Below are 23,607 nucleotides of genomic sequence, written 5' to 3'. Positions count from 1 at the left end.
CAAACAATTTAAAAGAGATTTCCCTATACGCCACAGCGGTAGCATGGACTTTAATAGCAAAAGGATGGAAAGAACCAGAACCCCCAACGTTAATAGAGTGGCAGAATAAACTGCAGGAGTTTGCCGAGATGGCACAACTAACTAATAATCTGAGAGGTGAACCGAAACAAAAATATCAGGAAAAATGGGCTAGATATAAACTATATGTTCAGAAATATAGCAGGGGCAGGCTGGCCATGCCTGCATTTGAGTAACCTTGGAAGTAGAAAGAATAATAAGACTTGAAAAAGAGGTACCAGTTGATAAGAGAGTGTAATAAAGATATATAAGGAGATAACAGAATGAGTTGAAGTACACTCAAAGGTACGATTGGACTATACAGTTGGGTTTGATAGGAAGTCGGATAGATGTAGGTTATTTATATGATTCAAGGAATCTGTGAGTTTCCTTTTGTTCCTTTTTTGTAAATGTACTTTTCTTTTTTCTTTCTTTTTTCTCAACTCTGGCCCTCTAATGGGCGCTAACAATTCTGGGTGCCAATTTTGACAGGTACTGTAATATTATTGTTTTTATTCTTATGTTTTTGGATATATGAAAGTGTATAAAAGAATGGTACAATGTACACCATTATATGATTGCTTAGTATTGTAACATAAGATGATTGATCAATAAATCTTTATTTTTTAAAACAAAAAACAATTTATTTATTTTTACAAAGAGTACGTTCTCCCGGGCCTTTGGCTAATTAAGCAATCTATGGCCTTTTAAACTGTGTGGGGTTATTGTTTTTGTTTGTTATTATGGTATTGTGGTATGTATTTTTGTGTTTTTATATTGTAAACCTCCCTGTGATATTTGGATGAAGGTGTAGAAATAATAATAATAATAATAATAATAATAAGGTGTTATGATTATTGTGTGGTAATAGATACATAAAAGGATTACAGTTTGTGAGAGGCATTGACTCCTCAGTGCCAAAGGCAGCCCCACATATCACAATGACATTAATCCAGTTTGGAGGTGACCAGCACATGTATCAACGTGGCCTGACTATCCTTACCTGGGAAATGCCACAACTGATGAACCAAATTAAACTTATAAAAGGTGTTCTGGGCCACATTTGCCCTTATTGGCAATGTTGGATCAAGGAAAATCCCTAAGCTATGTACTTGCTCCTTTAGAGGGAGTTTAACCTCACCTGGAGCAGGTAATACACCAAATTTCCTCGACCCAGGGACTGTCAATCCATAGTTCTGTGATCTGCTCAAGATTTGGCTTCAGTTTATTGGCCCCCATCCAAGCCATTACTAGGTGCAGACACCAGCTCTGCATCTCTACAGCCTTGAGAATATATCTTGAACCGAGTGCTCAGGGTTAATTGGTTCTAAAAGGGACTGTGGTGCTCTTAGAGTTACTGGATAGTGAGGTCTACTCAGGGAGCAGGATGGGGCAGGGTTTCATTTAGTACATAAATGTCAAATGAAGAGCTTGTTTTAACTTGCTCAACATGCTGGGTTGGGGGGGGGTGAAGCTTATAGAACTTTGAGAAATGGGAAATTCCAGTTTCAGGGGAAATCAGGAAATGCAGAATACATCAATGTAAATGTTGGTAGTCGGGGACCTTCAGCCTCTTTCTACTCTTATAATTAGGCTTTTAAATAAAGCTAGTCTGCTTCCAGCATTGTGGCATATGGCCCATGTGCATGGGCTGTTCCTCCTGATAAAGATGAGGGTGCCCTTTTTGTCCTGGGGTGATCCTGTGATCACAGAAGCTTTGTTTCTCTCCTGGTGCTGGGGATTAATAAATGTTTGCAAAAACCTTTGAAGATTCAGAGTGTTCAGAACACTAATTAATTACAATCTCATTGCATTAATCTGGCATTTGGTAATTCTCCTTTGCCTCACACCAGGTGAAATTAGTAGCTCCCTCTGTAGACATGCCAGATGCACAATTCAGTCAAAGAGCAACTTGGTAGAGCAGGACTGATCCATTGTATGGATTTATCTGTCTTGGCGAACTAAGTGCTGTTAATGTGGGTCAGCCATCACTTAACTTTGGTGCCGCATGTGGTGGCTAATCAATAGAGTATCACTGACAGGGGTCTATGCAGTAGCGGACAACATGGTGGTGCTCACCTAACCTTGTTTGTGTCACTGTTCCTTACTAAGAGGTAGAGGGGAAAGAGAAGGCAGTGGCAAGGTTGGCACGGTTCAAACTCAGAGTTATCTGGTGCTCCTGCCTGGTGCATTTGCACCACGCCTACCTCACTGTCATCTCCACCTCCCAGTAAGCAGCAGTGGCACAACCAAATGGAGGTCAGGTAAGGGCTGCCACCCCACTGTCTGCTACTGGGTCTGTATGAGGAGCTGCAGTGTAAATTGCCCTGTACTGCTAAATTGACATATCAGCCACTGATTATAAATGGGGTTTGGTGCAGCCAGGCGCCTTTTGCTTAAGTATAACAGAAGAGCTGGTTCAGAACCTGTACATCCTTCGCATGAGAGAGACAGGCTATCTGACTGCAGTGCAGATTGTGCTGCTATGCTGCCATTCAGCTGGCAGGTCTTATCTTTCCCCCATAAGTTTGACAGAAATGCAGGAATTCCAAGAGTGACTCTTGGCCAAAGGCATATGAAGCAATTGCTCCATTAGTGCAAGCATTTCAGCTTCCCTGTTGTAACGGGTCTCCCCCTCTTCTCCTTCTGTGCCCTGTTCTGGGGGTCTCCCAACCACCCCTCCAAGGCAGTTTATGGGGTGTGTGGGTGGAAGAGAGTGGGGGCAGTCCCCATTGCTCTAGCGGGACTCATTGTGGTAGCACCTGCTAGAGCAACTAGTTGTTTAATATTGTGTTTTAACTGTTGTAACATCATCTTCATCATCATTATTATTACTGTATTTAGTTGCATCTGGTCCATGATGTCACTGTCCAATTTCCATAGTCTGATTCATGTCCTTGCCTGAAGTAGAGTTGTTTCCTCTTCTGTTGTGGCTTACTAAATATGGAGCAATAGTAGAAAATGGAACCATCAGCTCTCATTCTTTAGGAATAATCTCTACAAAACAACCGCTTTTGTGCTGAGTAGAGGTGGGGGCTGGGGCAGAATGACTCAACAACTTCTTGCTTTCTCTTAGTAAAACGTAAGTGTTTTATGCTGAGCCATTAGCTTGATGTATAGGCAGTTTAGAAACACCAAACTTGGCAGCAGTGTGAGTTCCTGATTGCTGTTGTGTTTGCTAAGAGACGGCGTAGTCCATTCCTAAGGGACATGCATTAAACTTTCAAAGTCCTGTTTGTCAGACAAGCTGGATTTTTACTAAGGCAACCCCAATTTTTAATGCTGGATTTCTGTGTTTCTAAGCCTCTTGAACGCTGAAAAATTGTCTCTTAAGTGCAGCTGCTGTTAACGAGGCTACCTAGGTGGTTGTAGCAAAACAGCTGATTTTATTGATGCAAAAGGATTCTTTCAATCAGCCAAGCCTGGCTATTTCACTCCATGTTACGCGGTTTTCTTCAGATGCCCTTATATTACTTTCTTCTGCTCCTTGCAAGCTTCCCCATGACTTAATTTTGGCCAATGTAAGAACAGCAGCGTAAAGGGAAAATTTAAAGTGAACTGTGGAGAGCTTGGTGGCAGACATTTGTGTACTGTTTTATCCAAAGGTCTCAGAGCAGGTGATGGTATATGCTTAATTTTGTATTGTCACAGCGTGAGTTCACACATTCAGCACTGTGGTTAATGATAAGACAAAGGTGCCCTCCTGTGGTGAAAGAAGGGTATAAACCAGGGGTTTCAGGGACTAAAAAAATTGTGATTTTACCACATGGGGGCGCTTTTATACACACCTTAAGAAGAATGGTGTGTAATGAATATGTAAGTTAATTTTGGACTAATAGGGATGGTAAAAGGTAAAGGGCCCCTGGAGGGTTAAGTCCAGTCAAAGGCGACTATGGGGTTGTGGCGCTCGTCTTGCTTCAGGCCGAGGGAGCTGATGTTTGTTCACAGACAGTGGCCAGCATGACTAAACTGCTTCTGGCAAAACGGGACATCATGACAAGTGCCACCTATGTACTCATTGTTGTAAATGTCTGCTACTGCTTTCCATGGACCAAATGAGGCAGCATTGGGGCTCTCCTCTTAAAATGTGAGGTTAGCTTAACATCTGTTCCAGGGAAAAAAGGAAAGCATTGTTAAAGACAGAGTAACCAAGCATATACCAAAAGTAAGTCTTGCTGAAGCAGAACCAGTGTGGTTTCTGCAAGTGTAAGTTTTCTCTCATTTCCTATTAGAGTTTTTTGAGAGTATCAACAAGCACTTAGATAGAAGTGATCCATTTGACATTATGTATTTAGACTTTCAAAGAGCAAAGTAGGCCTATCTCACTAAAGACTTGTGAGTAAGCTTAGAAGCCATGCAATAAGAGGAGAGGTTGTTTTATGGATGAGGTTAAGCAAAAAGGAAGCAGAGAGTAGGAATAAATGTAAAGTTCTACCAATGGAAGGAAGTACTGGTAGAAAGTAGATTCCCCCAAGAAATTGTTTTGGGATGTGCTAGTTTAACTTGTTCATGGATGATTTAGAGCAGGGTTTCCCAAACTTGGATCTCCAGCTGTTTTGGACTACATTTTCCCATCATCCCTGACCACTGGTCCTGCTAGCTAGGGATGATGGGAGTTGTAGTCCAGCAACAACTGTAGACACAAGTTTGGGAAACCATGATCTAGAGTTGGGGTTGAATAGTGACGTAGTCAAGTTTGCTGATACCACATTTTTCAGGGTGGTTAAAACCAAAAGGGATTGTGAGAAGCCCCAGAAAGATCCATCTAAACTGGATGAATGGGCAGTAAAATGGCAGCGGTAGTGGTAGTCACTAGTGGACTGACCAGAAATAAGACCTGGACTCATAGCGGTTAACTCTGATGAAGATAGCATGGTAGCAGTCATTAGGAAAGGGATTGAAAATAAAACTGCCAATATCGTAATACCATTATCCAGATCTGCAATGCGATTACACTTAAAATACTGTGTATAGTTCTGGTTGTGTCACCTCAAAAGGATACTGTAGAGCTGGAAAAGGTTCAGAAAAGGGCAAGCAAAATTACCAACGGGGTAGAATAGTTCCAGTGTGAGGAAAGGTTATAACATTTGGGGCTTTTTAGTTTAGACAAAAGACAAGTTAGTGGTGACATGATAAAGGTGTTATAAAATTATTCATTGTTTGGAGAAAGTGAAGAGAGAGGGTTTTGTCCCTTATAATACTATCCCTCCTATTTGGGCCATCCAATGAAGCTAAATGTTGGAAGACTCAGGATAAACAAAAGAAAGCGCTTATTCACTTCTCACAGTGCCAAGTTACACACAATAGGTAGTGATTGCTATCAAGTGCAAGGAGATTGATGCTGGACTAGATAGGCCTAGCCTGATCCAGCAGGGATGTTGTTATGTTTATGTTCTTAATATGTTTCCTAGCAGGTCAAAGCTGAGAAAGTTTAGCAACACCCTTTTCCGTTTAGAAGACATCAAAGGCATTGAGATTGGGTGTCTTTAGGCAATGCACAGATGGTGGAATGCACTCATAGATGCACTTATGCTTTCATTTGCCTTTTTAGATTGAAAACAAACCTCATTGCTGGGTGTCTTCAATTGAAGATTAATTCAGATGGAAATGAAGCATGTGCTTTCAGAAACTTTGGGTTGGTTTTAATGATGAGGGAAACTGCTCTGGAAAGTGAAAAAATAACCAGTCATTAACAAAAACAGAAACTTTTGCCTCCAAACCACACTTTGCTGGGGCAGGGGGTTACATGCCCTTACTAAGGCTCATTCACATAGTGCCAAACTGGGTTCTAGCGTGATCTCTGAACTTTGCCTCTGAGTAATTGGCCATCTCCTTAGCTATTGACATCGTTCTCCTATTGAAGAAATGTGTAGAAGTGAGCATGTGGATAGTATTTCATGCTTTCTCAATGCATTATAAGATTGACAGAAAGCCATCTCATGAAGCTTTTTTAATGGATGTAGTGTGGGCACAGTCACTTAGAATGGAACTGCTCTTCTACTTCCCAGTAGGTACGTGGCTCGAAGGCCACTTTGTGGAGAAAAGGGGTTTTTGACTTGTTGGTTGACTGTTCTTCCTAGTGGACATAAGATAGTTTGTCCTACCTTCTTCATTCTGTAGGAATGCAAGAAGCTGCCTTATGCTGCTTCAGAATATTCCATGTAGCTCAGTATTGTGTGCACCAGAGCTATGGAACTCCCAATTCAGAGGCCAAATGTGACACCCCTGACCTCTCTAATGAGGCTTTGAGACTCTACCCAGCACATACCCCTTCCACAGGTCACACATCACATCAGCCCTGCTCCACACCCTCCTCACATGCTTTTGCATGTTCCTGAACTGCCGTAGTGCTTTTGGCATGCCTGGATGGAGAAATGTGTTCATGGGTGTGTGTAAAGAAACTTCTAGTCGTATGTATCCTACTGTACAGGGCTCACGCCTGTTGCTCAGCCTACTTTTGCCTTTGGCACACCCACCAATGGCATATCGCCCCCATAGGTTTATCCATGACGGAATGTAGTCCTTGGGCTGAGAAAGGTCATGGCCCCTGTTCTACACGGATTGACATGCATCTCTCCATCCAGGCATACAGGAGTCTTTCCCGGCCCTAACTGGAAATCCCAGGGATTGAACTTCAGCCCTTTGGCATGCACAACATGTGTTCCACCTCTGAGCTGAGTGAGGCCCTTCGCTTGTTGCTCTCTGTCTAAATTAGGTACTTGGATAATACAGGAACACCATCCATAGGATGTCTATATCTCTACCACGTTCTTTTATTCATCTTATTCATCTTCTCCAGTTATTGTATTGACCATATTGCATTGTGGCGAAGGTCTTTGGGGTCAGGCACAATCGGGGCCTGAAAGAAAGGTGTATTTATGTATTGCCTTCCAATCCAATCCAAGGCAGCTTTGAACCATTCAAAACTCATCACAACCAGCAGATGTTCAAAAGCTGGAAGCTAGATCTACAGCTGCTATGAATTAAAATGCACTAAAAGTCTGACAGAATAGAATCTTAATGGTTCGTGTAAAAGACATCAAAGAAGGAGTCAGCCTAACTTCCTTAGGAATGAGTTCAACAATGGGGGTTCCATTACTGAAAAGACACAGTCATGTGCCTCTATATCTCTTGCTGACGGAAAGTGAGTAGGGCCTGAGAAAATTGGCCATAACTCACAGGCAGATTTTTAATGCAGGATGATGTTGTGATTGAAGGAGAATTCTGTCTGTTGTTAGGAGAAGGGGCAGTCCCATAGAGCAGACTGATTTTTTTTGTAAAGTGCTGGTAATTGGAAATCCATGGCTGTACTCACTAAGAGGTTCTGAAATTTAACTGATCCCCTGGTCTACTGTAGAGCAGTGAGGAATACTGTAGAATAACATGGAAATTATTGAAGAATTTTATGCACTTTATTGTAGTATTGGCACAGTTTATTTCCTTTGACTAGAAGTAATGATAGCTAGCTAGCTAGATATAGACAGACAGAATAACTAATTTCCATTTTATTGCATGTATCACAATGACTTCCCCTCTTTCCTTTCCTTTCCTTTCGTTTTGTTTCTTTCTTTGCTAAGGAGCACTTCATTGGACAAAAACTGTAGCCTTTTTATTTTCAATTTGAGAATATCTATGAGAGCAGCCATGGGAGTAAGTAATATGAGCATCATTCCTCCTCTGCCTTTTTTCTTGTGGGATTAGCTCCTCAGTAGCTAAGGCTGCAATCCTATGTAGACTTACCTGGGAATGAGTAGTACTGAACTCAAAGGGGCTTACTTGAATAGACACATACTAGGTTGCACTTTAAGATTTCTGCCCTGAAGCTCAGTATGTCTGTTGTGATTTGTTAGTCAGCAGCAGCAAATGCATTCCCTACATCCTTTCCTGCTGGGTAAAAGATAAATTGTAAAAAATGGGGGGTTGGGTTGGGTTGGTAGTCTATATAATTTCATCCCAAGGTTTGGGTTATGTAGCAGTAGTTTTATGATTTATGAACAGATTATATAAATTAAAAACTCCCAACCACACATTTCTTATCCTCCAATATTGGATAAATAGGGTTTTAAAAAATGTTGCTGCTTTGATCTCTTGTTACTTACTTTTGTATCTTAACCACCTCAGTGCCTATCCATTTACAAATTGGTTTTTAAATCTGGATTTTTAAAGGAGCTATATAGTGTTTGACATGTGCACATATGAAAAAAAGCAAATGTTGCTTAATTCAGTTTTGATTTGTGTCAAGTGACTTACTAGCTTTTTCTTGCCAAAGAACTGGGGAGTGGGGCTGTGATACAGAACGCTGCTGTCTCTGACAGTTGCTTGGTGTGCTAATCCTCCCAGGCTCAGGTTGACTCTGTTCACAGACATCATAGTAGGAGCATCTCAACAGCATAGAACATCTCAAAATCTGGAAATTACATCTTGACATCTCTTGCTACTTTCCCCATATTCTGCTTTGACCCTGGTGTGCAGAACCAGAGCATTAAAAAATGGCCCAACTAAAGATCCACGTCTCTCTACGTTTTGAATATCAGGAATCCTGATTCAGGATTCTCAGTGGCTATGTATGCTTTGCAAGATGCAAGCAAGAAATGTTAATAGAATAAACAATCTTGGTTATTTTTCTTAGCTTCTGGTTTAGAAACACCCCAACCCAGATGATCTTGGAAGATATTAATATCTTCCCTGGATTTTTCTAGCCTCACGTCAACAACATTTGTAGCTGTCCAGAATACAAGTTTGTGAGAACCTCTGGCAGTGCATAGTTTGCTCTGTAATGTTCATGTTGGTGTGTGCCAACATCTCTAGCTAGTATAGCTAGCCTGTAATGAAATAATACTGTATAGTAACTGGTGGCCATGGAGAGAAGGGATTAAGGCCAAATGTAGTTCGATATTCTGGATCCTGGAAGAGTATATTTGCAAGGTAAAACACCATGTCTGAATGTGTGCAAAGTAAGCAAGCCAAAGTATTAGAAGGGAGAAACCATTCTATTCTATCCTCTTTTGCTCCAAAGTGATGGTCCATTTGTGGGGGGATCCTTGTTTCTTTTGCACCAAGCCTTGCAGAAATTAGTTTTAATGGAATGTTTTCTTCCTTCCTCAGTCTTGACCCCCCCACATAAACATACATGTAAATATTTGTTTGTGTATAATGTATCAAGTTCTTGTCCAAAGACTTAGAATTGTTTTTACAGTCGTCTTTGTGTTGCATTTCTTTCTTTGCACCTTCCAGCCTCATCTACTGTGCCGAAATTAAATTGTGTTGTAATTTGGTTTTAATATCAGAGACATCTATAATATTTAGAGTGCCTGGGTTTAGACTGGTATTTGAGCTCCTTTTGTGTTAAAAAAAACTAGAACTTTGTACTGTATATGGAGTTTTACCTGGCCACAGACAAGGGAGAAGAAGCCTGCACCATCTCACACCATAGCAGGGCAAAGACAATTTCAGATGCAGACAACAACATTTTAAAATAAAAGGGCATTTTTATTTAAATGTAACCCGAGAGGAAATCTACCCCCAGGTTACAATTATTATCATTACATGGATTAAAGTACTACCAAAATAGCTAGATGCTTCGTTCTCCCAAGCACATCTGCCCTTCTCAAGGAGAAAAAAGGCAGAGAGATGGTTCATTTAAGCGCAGAGCGGAGTGGAGCTGGCTTGTTGTAATTACACTAGGTGCATGAATAATCTAATACATTCCTGAATTTGATTATTTACAGCTGTTTTGGGCCAGGGGTGGGTGGGGAGAAACAAAGTTAACTTTTAATGGCTATATTAAGTTATATAAAAAGGTACACTAACTAGGGCAGTGTTCTTGTCTATCTAATCCAGTTATCTGAATTGGCCAGCCATAGATTAATTGTGCATTTAAAAAACAAAACACAACATTAGCACTGTGTCTAGAATAGCATCCTTTTTAACCCTGTCTGGGCTCAAACTCCCCTCTGCTGTAATGACAGCAAAATAAATAATTTGCCCTTCTCAAGTCTAACCCAAGGATAATTTTCTGGCACCAATTTTTGCTTTCTGTCACAGTGATCCAAAAGCACAGGATGCCCGAGCTATTAGAATTTTATTGTAGATACAAATAATTCAACCTGGGGAAAAGGTTCCTCATTAAAAGCAAACCCAGGACAAGTTGCTTTTAAGGGGCAGGCAGTGTGTCTAGTAATACCAAACAGTTTTGTTAAGCTGATTCAAGCAGAAGACTGACTCTTAGTTTCTGACACTTACGTGGCTGACTGCACATATCCAAAAGGGCGAGGTGGTCATCTGGAGCAGGGCTTGTGACCATCTGTAAAGGGAGCATTGCTTCAGTTTTTAGCCATGCTATGACTTGTTCCAAGAAGCCTAGAAGTAAGTTGAATAGTGTGGGCTCGGGAACCTACTTTCAAAATTAATATTAGAAGCAGTAGCTGACTAAAGCAGTTAAAAAGTAAGAAATGGCCCCCTCTTTGGTCCAGCAAGGGCATTCTATATCTTCTCCAGAAATAAAAACAGGCTTGCTTATATAGCAAATGTTTATTCTCTGAAAGTCAAAGCCATTACACAATCTTGTATTCCACAGCAGTTTTCTAAAGGGAGATGATACTCTCTGCTACAAGTTACTGTCTCTACTACTGAGCCGGCTGTAGTCATCTGGGATGTGTAAAGAGCATTCAATTCTTTTATGTCAAAAGATGGTTGCTTCTGTTGTGCATAACAAATGGATTCTGGGACAGTCAGACTAGAATTGTTAGAAGAAAAGGCCTCCACCATCTTCCAGGGGAGATGAAGGAAATTAAGAATAAACCACAGTAGTCCATCCAAGGGAGATGAAGAGAATTCCTCTGTGCCTTTCAGTGAGGAGATGCTTTGTAAATATATATTGTCTTTCCTCTCCCTCCCACAATGGATATGGGGTTTGACACCATACCTTCCCCACCCCCACTTTGGCTGCATCCTTCCTGTGGATTGCTTTCTATCCATCTGCCGGTTTCTGTTCTCGTTCCTCATAGGACATGATGAGAGGATCTGAAAAGACTGAGCTGATTGATTCATTGTCCAGCTTGAGCTGTAAGAGTCTGGGGCTTTTAGCTTCTGGAAAGTCCTCGCTAACGGCCAACCTGACCTTGCCATTCTGGGCTTCCTTGATGGGCTCTAGGAAAACAACATGCTTGTTTGCGCTGATCTTGCGATTTGGCCCATCTGTGGCTGGCGGGGTGGTACTAAGGATGGACGATTGGGCACTGCAGTCTGGAGGGGGGCTTGCAGGCTTCTTGAAGCACTTGGAGCAGCGACATGGTGTGAGGTACAAGTACATGAGGACAAGTACCAGGGTTACAACACACCCTAAGAGGGTTGTGAGGCCAGTATTGAAAGACTCGGGTGGTTTGGGGTATTGAAATGTGATGTTGACTTCAAACGTCTGGTTGATCTGTTGGAACTCGTTGATGGCTATGCACACATAAACGCCAGAATGGGAAAGGGTACCCTTTCTGATCAATAGGCTTCCATTTCTGAAAGGTTGATGCACCTGATTACTGTGCTCAGGGTACATGAATAATTCATGTCTAGGAGAGATCCATCTGTAGTTTGTGGCATTGTCATTATGGAGGCTCGTGTTGCAGTCTATTACCAAGGATTCTCCCACTTGGCAGAGGATTTGGGGAATGTCAAATTGGTTCCAGGAGCAATCTCCAATATACTTGTTGTAATTGAAGGTGTTGACTAAGGAACGTGGCACATTGGGGAAAGCTTTGCAGGTGTGCTCCTCTACAAAATCCTCCGCAGAACTGAAACCGCGGTGCTTCCATTCCTGGAGCATCAGATGAAGAGAGCAGTCACATATCACAGGGTTGTTGTGAAGGTACAAGCCATTTTTTATGTACCCGGGCAAAGTTGCTATTACTTGAACAGGAATGCTGCTTAGGTTGTTAGCAGACAGATCCAGGGTCCTCAGGTATGGGTGTTCAAGTCTTTGAATGGACTCAAATGGAAATTTTGTTAGCCTGTTCCAACTCAGGTAGACTTTTTGCAATCTGATTAACTTGACAAAAGCATTTTGATCGACTTGTACAATCTTGTTGTTGTATAGCAAGAGCTCCTCCAACTTCACAAGGCCATCAAAGTAGTACTTCTCCACAGTGCTCAGGTAGTTGGAAGACATGTCCAGGTGTAAAATGTAAGTGGCATCGTGGAACACTTGCCGGCTGATACTGTGGATCTTGTTGTGGCTGATCCTGAGGGTCTGGAGACGTGGTAAGGCAGCCAGCCAGTGGTCATTAAGCTGAGTAATGTTATTGTAGCTGAGGTCCAAGGTAGTGGCTGTGGGAAGCAGGGTGCTGGGGACCTGTTCAAGATCCTTCTTGGCACAACTCATGAGATCAGCAGTACAAATGCAAACTTCGGGACATCTTCTGAGAGTACAATTGTTTAAGGTGCTGACTTGAATGCACAGGACAAAGAAAACTAACAGCTTTCCAAGCAGTTTCCAAATAAATAAAGCCAAGGTCAGTACATTCATCATGTAACAGTTGAGCTCACCCTGGTTTGTCACTAGCATGGAACTAAGTTCTCAAAGTCAAATTCACACTGCGTATAATCCTGTCGCAAGACACTGATGTGTGAATGGGCAACAGTAGAATGAATCGGTAAAATCAGAGAGTGCCTAGAGACTCTGAATTATGCTCCTGAAAATATTGGGTTGTCTCACTCAGAATAAACAGGCATTTAAGCAATATGCTGTAATCTAAGGCCAGCATGTAACTGCTGCTCTGTATGCCTCTCTTGGTAGTTGTAGAAACTGGCAGGAGTCTGTGTGCAGGTATTGCCTCAAATAATTTCAAAAGCAAGGTATGTCTAAATAGATCCTCTTGAGCTCTGGTTCAAAAGCCTTGAGCATGCTTACAGGATTTGCCTCCAAAGTGTCCCTCTCCAAATAACCCAACCTTACATCCATTTGAGGCTGCTCCTTCAGTAACATTGATCCAGGGAGAAGCTGGATCCATTTTTATTTTTTATTTTTTGCTTTGCCGAGTCAAGTGTCCTTAGATCCCAAAGTTTCCATTAGTGGATCCTTATCTTGAGGAGCCCATTTCTTCACCTCTGTAATCTCATATAGAAATGCCAAAGAAAGCAGCTCTTACCCGGAGATCTTTCTTTCTGGGTTATATTGAGCAGCATCGCTCTTTCCTGCCGGTTGTTTCATCTTTCAGCTGACAGCACTGTATGCAAACACTTTCACCCTCTTCTGCTCCTATTTACAAGCTGCCTGTGAACACTGAAGGGTAAGCTTTGTGGACCAAGAAGAAATCCTATTGGCTTGTGTAAGAGGGAGTGGTGATAAGAAGAGAGGAGAAGGGGAGGACCAGTAGTGAAGGTTTTTTTTCTCCCCCTGAATGGCATGCAGTTTCTTTGTTATGCCATGTGGGGGCAGAAAAATCCTGCACAGCTATCCTTGGACTGGGCATCAGGGTGGCACATGAGAGCTGCAGCAATTTGTGCCAGCAGCACTATTACAAGGGGAGATAAAGAAGCAGGCTTAGTAAAAAGAGGGGGTGGGTCTCGTGAAGCAGCCCAAGCTCCTCTGCTGTTTATGGTTTCTCAGTGCATTGATGTAAGTCTTTGCAATTTTGTAATCTTTGGATCTTGGTTGAATTTTTTTTAAGGGGTAGGAGTGGAAGAATAGCTCACACTGTAGCACCAAAGGACCACAACCAAGATTGTGACCCTATTGTTCTGGATAGTTTGCCCCCCAAGAGTTAGTCATTTTTGTCTGTCTAGAATTTCACACATTATATTTGTGATACATGTGATCATAGTTTCTTTGTGACCTTCATGACAACTTCTGTGATTAGGCCTCTTAACTAAAAATTTAGTTTAAAAAAAAAAAACTTATGTCAGCATCACAAACTTTCAGTGTATGGACACCTGAAAGCTTGTATTTTAATACCCAAAGCACAGCACAATGTATAAATACACATTCATACCAGAATGTAGATTTTGGCTGAAACTTAGGAGAACCTTCTGAATGGTAATAGCCATTCAGCAATGGAACAGACTAACAAAGGTGGAGATAACTAAGCAGAGACTGGATAGTTATCTGCCAGAGATGCAGGTATTGTATTGACCACTGGGGTGCCCTTTCAACCAGCAACAGCTGCTTGGGCTGTGAAAGCAGCTTCCTAGCAGCAGCAGTGCTGCCTCTGTCAGAAGGCTGTGTCCACCCTGCCAGCCACTTCAGCTTCCACCTCCTTGATTCTATGAAAGCAAATTGAGCTTGAGGCTTCTGTTTTTATTGCGACTGGTGTGTTTGATTCTTTCAGCCTTTTGAAGTTAACAAGTGACTCCCTGGGCACAGTTCTGAAATTTTCCTCACTGGGGTCCTCCCCAGGATATGCTGTCCTCGGGGAAGGCTTATGGCTGGAGGCAGTGACATCCTTTCTGTTGCTATGCCAGATTATCACCTCGCTCTGTTCCTCCAACCTTCATCCTTTGTTGTTACCTTGGCTTTAGTGAATTCGTACAAGCAGTGTACAACCTCATTATCCTTGCAGTATGCTTCTGTAGTGGTATACAACCACACTTTCTGTCACTGCCAAATTCCTGATAGCAGCAGAGTGTTCGGCTTTGAATTCGATCAGTGCTATCTTTACACTTTAGGGTGCATTATAATTTGCCTGGCTGTACTAGTTCAAACAGACTTGTTCCATGCCATCACAGGTCTTTTTGGTTATCCAGCTTTTCAGTTTATCTCATTTTTCAGTTTTTCTGCATAAGGAAACTGATCATAGAATCAGTTGAAAGGGACCCCCTGAGGAAGGATGATCTAGTCCAACCCCTTGCAATGCAGAACTATGCAGCTGTACTGCAGGGGAATCAAACCTACAACCTTGGTGTTATCAACACTATGCTCTAACCGACTGAGCTATACAGCAAATCATTGTCCTTGAGCAGATGTGCAGAACCTTTGGCCCTCCAAATGTTGCTGAAATACAACTCTCATCATCCCTGGCCATGCTTGCTGAGGATGATGGGAGTTGTAGTTCAGCAATATCTGGGAGGCCAAAGATTCCTCACACCTAGGGTTCCCATATTTCAAAAAGTGAAAATCCAGGCACAAAAGTTGAGCAACATTAAAAATGCCAGCATTAAAAAAAAGTTGACTCTCCATTCAGATTTTCCCCCTTCTCTTCAATTTCATTTTTTGTGTGTGCTGATGCAATTATTATTGACTGCTTATTGTGTGGATGATCTTGCTAAGGTGTTAGCTGTAGTGTTGTTCCTGTGGAGGAAGCAAATGTGTGTGAGAGAGAGGGAGGGAGAGGGAGAGGGAGAATGAGAGAATTCTCAAGGGCAGATGCATAGATTTCAGAAGCCAGATCAAACTCCCTACAACCATTGTCTTTTTTCAGTCTGTGCTGTATGTCAGTATCTAATTGGTGAGGCACAAGTTATTGATTTTCCTCCCTTCATCCCCATTTACATATTTGACATTTGTTGAGGCTTTTATACTTTTGGTATTGATGTACTTGACCATCTTGGATTTTCATCACTTGATGGTCACCTGTGACTGGACCAATAGTGTGACCTCAACTTGCATCCTTTGAACTGTAGGCTGCATTGGTGCCATCAGCCATCAGGTGAGACTGTTGGGCTGGAGAGAGGTCCAGCCTCAACAAGCAATCTCTGATCAAAGCAGAGGCAGAGGTGACTGAGATTTGTCCAGTAATTCCAACTCTGTAGAAACACAGTTTGCTCTCCTCAATGGAGGGCAAGAGAGAGACTGCATGCCATTGACTTACCCTTTGCCCCCAAACAGATGCTAAAAGTTGACCAGGCATTTCGGTAGAGTAATTGCTGGGGCAGAGAGAGCAGCAGCTGGAGGGCAATTTCCAGGGAGATCAGGCTGCTTTATTTGAGGAAAGTGAAAATCAAAGCAGAATAATTGGGTTCCATTAGTACAGCAAATGACTAATTTGGCTGCAGCAGCTGCAGGATGTAGTGGGTGCTTAACCCTCTATTTTACAAGTTGCAAGGGAGATGCTTCCCTATGTAAAGTTGCTTGCATGTTTTTGTGCAGCTACTTTTAAATGTGCAATCAGAGATCCTTACTGCATATCTTAAGTGACCCCTTATTGCCGACTGGCCCTGTCTCCCCCTCATCCTAGCTTATTCCTCTATCTCTTCCAGAGGTGAAATACTTCTGAATCAGAGTGGCCATGTGTTCTGGTTTACAGAGGGCAGCCTCTATTTGATGTCATTCTCCATTTAAAGGGCTCTCAATTTAAAGTCCAATTTAAAGATAAATAACCATGAAAGAGGAGAGCAGGAGAGGCCTTGATGTTGCCCACCAGCAGTTAGCATCTGGACAGCAGACTGAGCAGGCACACAAGTCACCTTCTCCTCTCCATTATGGTGAGATTAGGTGTATTATACAGACATCCTCCGACTTACGTGTGTTCTACTTGTGTGTGACCGTGTATATGTGCAGCACAAGAAAGTAATTAAGTCATTCAATTCATACCCAGAAGTGGCAGGAGAGAGCTGGAGATTCCTCTTGGCTCATGAGGAAGCCTCAAAGAGACCAGAGGCACAGCAGGTCTCAGCTTCCCCGCTTAACAGCTGATGTGTGGAGTAGCGCAGCAGCAGCTTTCCCATGCATCCTCTAACCTCCTGCCAGCCCCAGAGCTTCAGTTCTTTGGACTACGTACAGTATCTTTGGTATGAATTAAAGAGATAGCATTTAAAGGGTGCTTAGAGGGTGCTTCCCGCTTTACACAATTTCACTTACGTGTGCAGGGGCCCGGGATATAACCCCTGCATAAGTAGGAAATTCTGTATGTCTGTTTAAATTTCAGTAACTACTGTATTTCTGATGTTGCAGCTATACGTATAAATTAGCATATGTGATTTTTACGCAAATCTTTTTCTTTGAAACATTAATCTTTTGAAACCTGCCTCTTACTTGTAATGCAAGATTGGCTTTCTTTTGGTGAAGCTGGGACCATTTAAAAAAATACTTTCAATTCATTTTCAAATATAGGGATGCACTTATCATACGTATTCATTTTCTCTGTAGCAATAATCCAACTAAGATGTATCCGACATTTAAACTGATGGAAAAATAACATACCCTCCTTCCCCCAACAGAAAACTAACAAAACATTTATGTGTGTGAGCCAAAAAATGAAACATGTAGCATCCAATTCATGTGAACTAAGAACCCTGAGGAAACAGTGCATTCATTCACAACCACTACATATGCTAAAGGGACCCTGTTTCAAAGATCTAAATAGTTCTAAATGCATGTGGTTGGGAACCAACACACTCTGCTTTTAAGTGATGTGCATCAATTTTAAGTGATCTGCATAAAGCTGGTGTGGCAAGTGCGTGGTAAATTGACTGCATCCAAGCAAGTACCCTAAACTTATTCCAAATTGCCAAATGAGTTGAATGCTTCTAATGCAAAGACGTTGGGTTAATCAAAGACCTTTGAGTGCACTACTCTAGCTCAGTGTTTTTCGACCTTTTTTGGGCAAAGGCACACTTGTTTCATGAAAAAAATCACAAGGCACACCACCATTAGAAAATGTTAAAAAATTTAACTCTGTGCCTATATTGACTATATATAAAGTAATTCTCTTGAATTTTTCAATTTTTCCCATGGCACACCAGGCAACATCTCGCGGCACACTAGTGTGCCACAGAACAGTGGTTGAAAAACACTGCTCTAGCTTGTATATGGGATTGCCATTTAATGGTCAGTGTTTTTCCACTCTCAGCAAGATTCAGTAGCGACTGCTGCATTTTTTGTAAGATCTAGTGATAAGTTCAGGGTGTGTGAGATAATTGCTTTTTCATTGTTAAAAAAGGAGATATTTTCTTGGTAACTTTCCATGGTGACATTTTCCTGTTAATGTACTATTGGCTGTTAGACATGCCTTGAGCTGTGCTCCTGACAAATTACTGAACGACAGTGTTTCTCAGGTCTGCATTTGAAATCTGTAAGAACTATGTTACTTTAGCTTTTGTTTTGCAACCCACAATGTAATGACCTTGAGCTGTCTTGCTCATCTTTGCTGTTGAAACAATAGGACTGTACTGACACATCTCTTAAAGGTGACAAGTTTTCTTGAAGGTCAGGGTCTGAAAAGGGAAAGGAAGTGGACTTTGCAGCCAAGAGAGATGGCTTCTTAGGAGTTAATGGTGCAGGCTTCTTCGTCATTTCTGCAATCGCATCCAATTGAAATTAGGCTGGCACTCTGACACTTCTCCAAGACTCCCTTTTCCCTCTTAACCAGAGTTGTGCCTAATCCCACTGATCACATGACTCAAGCAGTATATTAAGGCAGTGTACTCTTATTCCAGAAGTGAGGAATCCTTTTCAGCCTAAGGGCCACATTCCTTTCTGGAAAACCTTCTGAAGGCCACATGCCAGAGATGGGTAGGGACGGGGCAAAAATGGACAGAGCAATGAATGTGTTTGTGCCCTTTTTACAGTAGGCTACTTTCTACAGGTGGGTAGCCGTGTTGGTCTGCCATAGTCAAAACAAAATCGAAAATTCTTTCTAGTAGCACCTTAGAGACCAACTGAGTTTGTTCCTGGTATGAGCTTTCGTGTGCATGCACGAAAGCATGTGTATCTGAAGAAGTGTGCATGCACACAAAAGCTCATACCAGGAACAAACTCAGTTGGTCTCTAAGGTGCTACTAGAAAGAATTTTCGATTTTGTTTCTACTTTCTACAGACACACACAACCCTCTCTGTCCTCCATCCAGACAAGTTAAGAGGCATTATTAGAGTACAAGGACACATTCCAGCCCGGCAAAAACACTCTGATTGAGGGGGTAGCCTGGGGAGAATTCTTGGGGACAGAGAGAGCAGCCTAGACTAGGGCTGTGCTTGACCCTTAGACCTGAGATTCCCTGCCTCTGTTCTATGCCATTGGTCTTCAACTCATGAGCCACAACTGCGTCTGATAGAAGGTGGATCACGCCAATGGTAACTAAGAGACAGGCTGCAAATGGATTTTAAAAGGGGATTCCCCGTTCTTCAGGTTGAAATGAAAGTCCTCTCCTGAATCTGAAAAAGGAAAGGCTACTCTGGATAGGTGGTACTTTTCATGAAAATGTTGAATGAAAGAGAGTGATAAGCTAATTTAGGGCTGCCATACATCTGGGTTTTCCCAGACATTACTGGGATTTCAAAGGTGGAATTGATGCCTGGAGGGAATTTATGAAAGGAAGTGCTTTGTCCTGGATCTTAGTCGGGGTGTCCTGGTTTTTACTTTTTGAAATACTGTATGGCAATCCTAATGAAACTTCCTTAGGTAGGGTTAGCTCAAAATTCCTAATGTTTAATTTAAAAACAGCAACACAGCCTTTCTGTAATTTAAATAGTCCTCTGGTGATACCGTGTTTTTCTTCCTGAAAACCTTGTAAATGTATGTAAAATTAATCTCTGCCCCCACTTGCAATCTTTTCCCTCTAAGGAAATATTAAGTGTTCTGTTTCTCCTTTGTGCATGTCTTTCTTGAATTGTGATTCCAGAGTGTGCACATAAGCCCTGAAGTGAGCTGTAAATGAATTGATTTCTCCTCTCTGTTCTTGAAGTGGTGTATTTTCCAGGGAAGGGAAGGGAAAGTGTTGTTGAGGCCCAGTGTCAAACGTACTTCTCCACAAAATGGATGATGCAAAGCAGCAAAACTTTTACAATAACTGAGCTGTCAGTAATCCTTTATCTGTATATCCAACAGTATGTGAAGTCAGACCTGGTTAGGCCCATGAACTTTACATTTTCCATATAGTTGATGAAGTAGGCTTGAATGTTCAGGTCATTGGGCTAAAATCATCATCTGAGATGATGCAAATTTAAGCATTTTTTTATTAAAGCAATTGAACAAAAATGTCTAGTTCTTTTTGAGAGCAAGTGGGGATTCATGTGACTGAATGTTCTTTTGTTCATGAAAAAAATATCCCTTCACCTAGAAAACTAGCATGTCAGGAAGAAGGCCTCTGGTCTGGTCTTCTCCCTGGCATGTTCATTTTCTATGTGTAGGGGAGCATCCCACCATGTGAGCTTTCAAATGCACTGTGAACTGGTACAAGTGAGACAAATGTTTACCACTTCAGTGAGAGCTAGGTCACTGCTGTGTGGCAGGCTGAGCAGGAAGAGTAATTCAATTAATATCAAATTAGTTTTAGCCATCAGGAAGTGATCTGTGGGTTGTAATTCCATCAGGCCTAACATGCTTAAATTGGACTTTGCTCTCACAATTTTTTTCAAGCTATGCAAAGCTTTTCAGTCACAGCAGCTGGAGAAGACAACACAAAACCCATTAGCAAAACACAACGGGACCATTAAAGCATCAGATGTTTTCTGGAACGATATAAGATTCCTCAGTAGAAATAGTCAAAATTCAATACAAAACATTGGGTTAGCTCAACCATCCATTTCTTGGAGGTCTTTGCAATTGCCTGTGTCTGGATTTGCACTTTGGTATTGTATCATACATGTTGCTTCACCCAGCAGTAGACATGCCACATACAGTCTTTTACAGGACCACTTTGTTTTTGCTGATTTCCCTATAACAAACACAAGTCCTGAACACTCTCCTAGAGAAGGTCACCTGAAGCCCCTTTCTCCATGGCATGTGCAGCCTCCTTTCCAGGTGAGCAGTCTCCCCATCTCACTGCAGAGTCCTCAGGACAGTTACGGCACCATTGTGTGCCCCACAGGTTGAATGAAGCAGGAGGCCTGTCTCTTGAAACAGTTCGGTTCAAAGTGCTCTGGCTGCTCTCCCTGATAATGGTAAGAGACTTGCATATGTCTTCAAATGAATGGTGTTTTGGCAGCACCCTGACTTTGTGTTAATTCCTTTCTCGGCATGGGAAGGGCCTTCCTCACTTTATGAGTAGGAAAGCTAATAGTGCTCTGAAGCAATTCGGTCCCCTGCTTCTCTACACCCAAGTGCTGCATTGCTGAGCAGTCTGGATCATTCTGCCCTTGACAAAGCACTCACAAAGGCCCTTTCTGAATGTTGACTTAGTCTTCCTTGGAGGAAAGGGGTGCCAGACAGCAGTAGTCCCCACTGGCAGCTTTGCACAGCCATAAAGTTAAGTGTACAGTAGAAACAAATGCATGTTCCTTGGAAATGCACTGGCTGCATCCCAGGAAGCAGGCTCACTGCTCGTTACAAGGACGGAAAGTGCTGCTTTGTATCTGTAACAAATCCCTGTATTCTGATGTGGTCCAACAGTGAACCACAGAGCAGGCTGGGCAACCAGCAGCCCCAGGTCCTCATAGGACAAGGAGGGAGGAAAATGGGGAAAGAGGGAGATGTGGATAAAAAGAGAGCAAAACAAGGGAGTAGCAGTGAGAGAAACAAGTGTTAACCACTCCAAAAGTACATCAGCACAGTGTCCCGTAAACCCCAGTTTCAAATCAGTGGTCTTCAGGAAATGATGTGACTTTAATTCCGCTATATGGTATGTTGAGGGTAGGAAGGGCCCAGTGTGTTTCTCTGTACAGTGCTAGCGCAGTTCATGCTTTCAAATTATCACAATAGCCCCAAGAGTTTATACTGAATTACCAGGAAATGCTGCCCATTCTGTTTCTGGCTGCCATGTGCTTAGCATTGAACCGTACATATTCACTAAAAATGGAGGGCAGGAGAAAGCCAGGGCCAGGACTGTTGCTGCATACCTGAAATCTGGGCATTGAGTGGGGCACCAGAAAAGGGTATTGTACATTTGTATGCAAATAGACAATTGAGATGACAAGGACCCCTGCATGGTCGAGGTGTCCTCACATAAAGTGCCTTTCCATGTACATGCATAGGTGTGCCTTTGCAGAATCCCACTCAATGTGCAAGTGTCAGAGCTATAGCGACATCAGGGGCAGGGCTAGGAGAACACAGCACTGTCCCCCTTTATGTGTATACATGGAGGCACACGTGAGAAGGGCAATTGTGCCTTCTGATTCTAATTTTTTGAGATTCCACTTTATGTTCTCACATTTCACTCTTATGAGGTTGGTAGCTGTTGTAATAGTTCTGTGCAGGGCTGCATAATACTTCCCATAAATCTCATCTCTTCAGTTCTTTGTACCATTGGCCTGCTTGTCTTGTTGTGACTGCTTCATTTGCTGATTGTGGGAGCATTGTAACCTTATAGTAATGACATGTATCTTCTAATGCTTTGTGATGAACAAAGGTTGGCTTTCAGTTAGGGAACATGAAAAATTGAGCTTTTTAACAAGTAACTCTTATTAAATTCTTATTGTAATAATACAAATCTATAATAACAAGAACAACAACAAAGAACAAAAAAGGCTAATAACAAGAAATTATTATTTGTGGGTGTGTGGGTGTTTTTGTAAAAAACTGGCAGAAACATAACTCCTGTTGCAAATGATATGTTCCATCATGAACATATCATTTCGTGTTCCATCATGCAATTCGAGGGTTTAAGTATTCTGTACAACTTCTTAATCCAACTATTGTGTTCACCTGTTAAGACTGTTCTTACCATATTTAATCTTCTTTGAATGGAAAGAGTAGGAGGAAGTAATTAAAAGTTCTGAATGGTCATTTTGATAAAAGATTATATTATTAAGCTGCAATTCTACACGTATTTGGTAAGTGGTAAATCAAAATGGCTGCAAGAATGTAGCAGAAACCCCAACTAATTAGTGAGAAATAATACACCACAGCTGATTCAGTGTAAGAGGGTTTTTTTTGTTTTTTTTTTGAAATGGTGGAATTGATCAAGTATAACTTTAAATGCCTGAGAATTCATTTTTAATTATTTTGCTCCTTCAGGACAGCCGCTTTCTCTCCACTCACCTGTGCTTGTTTATAAACAGACAACCTGGCATCAGCATGAAAATAAATTTACATAATTTGGTATTTACTGGTTGTCCTAATCATCTCCCTCACAACAAAGATAGTGAGAGGAATTCAACATAGTGATAAGCAGATCATTCCATCAGTGCAAGCTTTTTTGGTAGAACAATCTCCCCTCCCCCCCACGCAGTTATGGGGGTTTTCTGACCCCTCCCCCAAGCCAATTTGGGGGTGCATGCTGGGAAGAGAACCAGCCTTTGCTTAGGCTTCCACTAGTAGGACCTGTTTGTTGAACCCGACCCAACATATGGCTGAAAGAGATGCTTAAAATGTATGGAGGTTCTGCTTCCTAGTCAAGACAATTCATGGTGACATTTCCTCCCGCCACCTGCACCCATTCTTGTTCTTCCAGGCTGTGGCATATAGCAAATGCAGTATGTCAGCCAATCTAGTTCCTAAACAGCTGCCTCTTGCTCTTGAGTTGAATATCAATCAAATGAAGAATGCAATTTCTGCTGTTCAAGACCTATTTAATTTGCCAGGATGCTGTTGCTTTTGGGAGACATTTGCCCTCTGATTGTGTGCAACTTGTACGCAAAGGTGGCCGCAAAACTTGGTGCTCGTTAAGCTGTGCTGCGTGTCTTTACAAAAACCGTTGGCTTCGGAGGGACCAGCCTCTGGAATTAAGCACTCCCTGTTTGATGAAGCCTCA

The 23,607-nt window shown here is 42.0% G+C and overlaps 2 protein-coding genes across 5 annotated transcripts in view; one reads left to right on the top strand and one right to left on the bottom strand.

Annotated features, from left to right (window-relative positions):
* RNF123 (ring finger protein 123) overlaps positions 1-23,607 on the top strand; it is a 90,170-nt gene that overhangs the window by 56,374 nt on the left and 10,189 nt on the right. The window lies entirely within an intron of this gene.
* On the bottom strand, positions 10,769-13,338 carry AMIGO3 (adhesion molecule with Ig like domain 3). The gene has a single exon (XM_033140546.1). The coding sequence runs from the start codon at positions 12,608-12,610 to the stop codon at positions 11,027-11,029; it is 1,584 nt and encodes a 527-aa protein (XP_032996437.1). The 5' UTR covers positions 12,611-13,338; the 3' UTR covers positions 10,769-11,026.

This window comes from Lacerta agilis, chromosome 2 (assembly GCF_009819535.1).
Source record: "Lacerta agilis isolate rLacAgi1 chromosome 2, rLacAgi1.pri, whole genome shotgun sequence".
Taxonomy (NCBI): Eukaryota; Metazoa; Chordata; class Lepidosauria; order Squamata; family Lacertidae; genus Lacerta; species Lacerta agilis.
This window is presented reverse-complemented; position numbering and strand designations above follow the sequence as displayed.